The following is a 4,330-nucleotide window of genomic DNA, read 5'->3' on the forward strand; positions in this document are numbered from 1 at the left end:
TGCAGGTCGCTTTGGTAACCAGGCTGAGCACTTTTTAGGAGCCCTGGCTTTCGCCCGTGCCCTCAACCGGACCCTGGCCGTGCCGCCCTGGATCGAGTACCGGCACCACCGCCCGCCCTACACCAACGTGAGTCCCCGGGGCGCCGGGAGGGGGCGGCGGGCAGAGCTAGGGTCTCTCCCGGGGTCTCTCCCGCCCCCCCAGGCACCGGCTCACGGGTCCTGTCTCCCCTCCAGCTGCACGTTCCCTACTCGGAGCACTTCAGGCTGGAGCCACTCCGGCGGTACCACCGCGTTATCAGCCTGGAGGAGTTCATGGAGCAGCTGGCGCCCCTGCACTGGCCTCCCGGCAAGCGAGTGGCTTACTGCTTCGAGGCGGCGGCACAGAGAAGCGCGGACAAAAACACTTGTCCCATGAAGGTGAGTTCCTCCTCAGACCCGCGGGCGAGGCTTAATTCCGCAGGGGTTCCAAGGGTGACTCATTCAGGTCGTCATTGATTTGCAAATCCAGGAGTTGCCCTCTGCTATTCGGTCGGTGTGGCATTTCTTTCACCCCTCCTGCTGTGCCTTCTTCCTCTTCTTTGTCTTCAAGTGCTTGGGGATTGGGGAGGTGATCTGTGCAAGTGATTTTATCTCTTCAGACTTGATTGTGACTGTAAAGAGAACACATCTGTAGCTTATCTTCTGCTGTTTCCCAGCTGTGGTAGAGTTGTCCAGCTGGTGTTGTAGCAACCTCTCTTGCCTACAAGTTTGAGAGTTGTGGTGTCCTTGTTCTTTAGGACAGCCTCCGTATTAGTTCTCAGTTGATTTCCCTTCCTGTGGCACTGACCTGTGACAAACAGGCTGTTGTATTCCAGATGGTTTCCTCCTGGAACAGAAAAATTCCAGCTTTGCATCCCAGTATCTTGCTAGGTCTGTCTTCCAGGCTCTGTGTATGCACTGAATGAACACTTGTCTTTCCTTTGCAGGATGGAAATCCCTTCGGTCCCTTCTGGGATCAGTTCCAAGTGGATTTTGATAAGTCTGAGCTCTTCAAGGGTATTTCCTTCAGTCCTGCATACAAGGACCATTGGATCCAAAGGTAGCAAGAAGATGGAAAAGTGTTGTCAGGCTACTGTGGGCATTTAGAGTCACTCATGAAAACAGTTGTGACTGTGTATTGTGACTTTACATTTTGGGGGAGAGATTGAAGCGGTTAGTTAGCAATATAATTAAAAATCTTACTGCTTTTTCATTAAATATTCACTGAGCTCTTCTTGTGGGCACTGCTAGGTGTGAACTGTGATTTCTGACCCAGTAATATTTAATTACAGTATTTATTGATAACATATGTAATTAATCTTCAAAAAGATTTTGGTTCCTGGTTGTTGATCATGAACTGTATTTTGATGGTTGCCTCGTGTTTTCAGAGCTAGGAGTGACTTTAGTGGTTAAGTTTGGGTGACAGAACTGCTCTAGTCTGGGGTGAAAACATACCCTCTCATTGCTTGGCAGCTCCTCACTGCATGTCTGAGATTCTTCTCTTTTTGTCTATCAGATACAAAGGTCTGAGCTAAAACACAGCACCTGAGTTTTCTTCAGTGTTAATGAGCTTTGTCAGATGGCAAAACGGTTAAAATTGATCTCAATTTGGAGCAATAGAAGCTGCATGTTTTGAGGTGTTCTTGGTCTCCATTCCAACTTCCACAGCAGTCTTTGTGCAGTATGGAGTGTGCAGGGTTATGTCATGTTTCGTGCTGCTGAGGTTTGGTTTTCCATAGGTTTCCACCCTCTGAGCACCCTGTCCTTGCCTTACCTGGAGCTCCCGCCCAGTTTCCTGTCTTGGAGGAGCACCGGCCCCTCCAGAAGTACATGGAGTGGTCTGATGGAATGGTGAAGAAGGGAGAAGCCTATATCCAGTCCCTGCTGGTCCGGCCCTACGTCGGCATTCACCTGCGGATCGGTTCAGACTGGGTATGGCTCCAACTGGGGCTGGTCCTGCTGCCTGGGCAGTGGCTGTAGGCTGGTGGCTAATGGGATAGGGACAAAGCTGGCCAAAAAGGAGCTGTGCTGGGACAGCCACCTGATCCCTGCTGGCATTCAGGAGCTCCCTGTGTGTCAGCAGTGGTGTTGGGATTCTTTCAAACAGGCAGATGTGGGGGATATGATGGTGCTTTCTCTTATCCCTCAGCTTGGTACTTTGAACATGGAAGGAGGTTGTGGCCAGGTGGGGTTCAGCCTATTCTCCCAGTGACAGGACAAGAGGAAGTCATAGAATCATAGAATTTTAGGGATTGGAATGGACCTTACAGATCATTCAGTCCCAACTCCCTGCCCTGGGCAGGGACACCTCCCACCAGAGCAGGTTGCTCAAGCCTTTAGACAACCTGGCTTTGAACACTGCCAGGGTTGGGGAAGCCACAGCCTCCTGGGGCTGCCTGTGCCAGTGTCTCACCACCCTCACAGGGAAAAACTTTTTCCTAATATCTAGCCTAAATTTCCCCTCCTTCCACTTGAACCTGTTACCCCCTTTCCTGTCACTGCAGTTCCTCACAGAGTCCCTCTCCGACTCCCTTGTAGGCCCCTTCAGATACTGATAGGCTACAATGAAACTGCCAAGGAAACTTCAGGTTGGATATTATGGAAAAATACTTCACTGAAAGAGTGGTTAAGCACTGGCACAGGCTTCCCGGGGCAGTGGTGGTGTCACTATCCCTTGAGATGTCCAAAAGACAAGCAAACATGGCGCTTGTGGGCATGGGGGTGTTCATTTAAAGTTTGGACTTTATGGTATTGGAAGTCTTTTCCAACTTTAATGATACTATGATTCTCTTTTCCTTTTCCAATAGAAAAATGCCTGCAACATGTTGAAGGATGGGACAGCTGGGCCACACTTCATGGCTTCACCACAGTGCGTGGGCTACGACCGGAGCACTGCAGTGCCTCTCACCATGGACATGTGCCTGCCTGACCTCAGAGAGATCAAACGTGCTCTCAGGGTCTGGGTGAACAAGATTGAGGCTAAATCTGTTTATATTGCTACTGATTCCGAGCCCTACACAACAGAAATACAGCAGTTCTTCCAAGGAAAGGTGAGTCTTCCAGCAATCCGTTCTGGCAGGAGTGCTTTGATAAAAACCTCCCTGGGATTCTGGCCCATGGCTGCTGTGTGTAATAGGTTATTCACAGCCAAATATTGGCTTCTCAAAGTGAATTTGGCTCATAGCAATAAAAATTATCCTGTAAAACTCATTGTTTCCTGAAGGTTGAAGAACATTATCTGGCACGGTAGTAAATATCTGCTTGAAAAAAGCTTAAATTAAATAAACCTAAGTGATTTTCAAAAATGTCCTGACATTGATCCGCTCATAAATGAGTTATAGGGCAACTTAAGACAAACCCTCCTCTTTCTGTTGTGTATTCCTATTTCTAATACTATGCCAGGACATTGGATTGTAATAATAGCTGACTGGATTTATCTGTTTCTGTACAGCTCAAGGTTGTCAGCTTGCAGCCAGAAGTGCCTCAGATTGATCTGTACATCCTTGGCCAGTCCGATCACTTCATTGGGAACTGTGTCTCTTCCTTCACTGCCTTTGTGAAAAGAGAGCGTGATATCCATGGGAAACCCTCCTCGTTTTTCGGCATGGATCACCCCCCGAGGCCACGGGATGAGTTCTGACCAAAGGAGGAACAGGCTCTGTAGTTCTCAGGGCTCTGAGCTCGGTCCTTGCCGAGGGACACTCGGTGCTGCAGTGTTGTGCAGTCACTGCCAGGCTGCTCACACCCTCTGACCCTCCTCATGTCTCTTCCAGACTGTTCTGTCTGGAATCTCCTGTATTTCCAACATGAGGTCAGATAGAAATTTGAAATCATGTAGTTTATAGGAAACTATAAACTATATATAGTGTAAGATGTAGTTTTTATAGCTCTCCATTCTCACTATTTGGGGTTCACCAGCAATCACAGTGAAGCAGCTGCATAGATTTACTCTTCTCCTTTTCTCTTCTGTTGAATCTCTACTTTTACCTGGAAAGGTAAAAGCTTTGAAGCTGCTTGTGAAAAACTGACCATAATTACTTCTTTTTAAGTGCAACAGTATTATCAGGCATATCAGAATCCCTGGAAAGGGTGTGCAAGGTGAAGCTTGGGACTGGGAATGAGCTCTGGGTTTTATCAAGGACCGCTGTTGCCTTACCAGAACCAGTGTCACCTCAGTGCCTCGGTGTTCCATTCCCTGTCTAAAGAGATTCCATGCTCAGTGTTGTGGGGCCCTGGATCCCTTCAGAAGAGCTGGTGGAGTACAGCAGGGCCACAGTGTGACAGCTGTTTGTTCAGCCTCTGCATCCACCTG

The 4,330-nt window shown here is 48.6% G+C and overlaps 1 protein-coding gene across 1 annotated transcript; it reads left to right on the top strand.

Moving 5' to 3' along the window:
- Positions 1-4: 4 nt before the first annotated feature.
- On the top strand, positions 5-3,995 carry POFUT1 (protein O-fucosyltransferase 1; the record flags this gene model as incomplete). The annotated part of the gene is made up of 6 exons (XM_009081598.1): positions 5-127; positions 235-417; positions 966-1,078; positions 1,758-1,950; positions 2,826-3,068; positions 3,470-3,995. Coding segments are annotated over 6 exons (1,044 nt in total), but the record flags the coding sequence as incomplete, so codon positions are not given.
- Positions 3,996-4,330: the final 335 nt, after the last annotated feature.

This window comes from Acanthisitta chloris, unplaced genomic scaffold (genome assembly GCF_000695815.1).
Source record: "Acanthisitta chloris isolate BGI_N310 unplaced genomic scaffold, ASM69581v1 Scaffold14919, whole genome shotgun sequence".
Classification (NCBI taxonomy): domain Eukaryota; kingdom Metazoa; phylum Chordata; class Aves; order Passeriformes; family Acanthisittidae; genus Acanthisitta; species Acanthisitta chloris.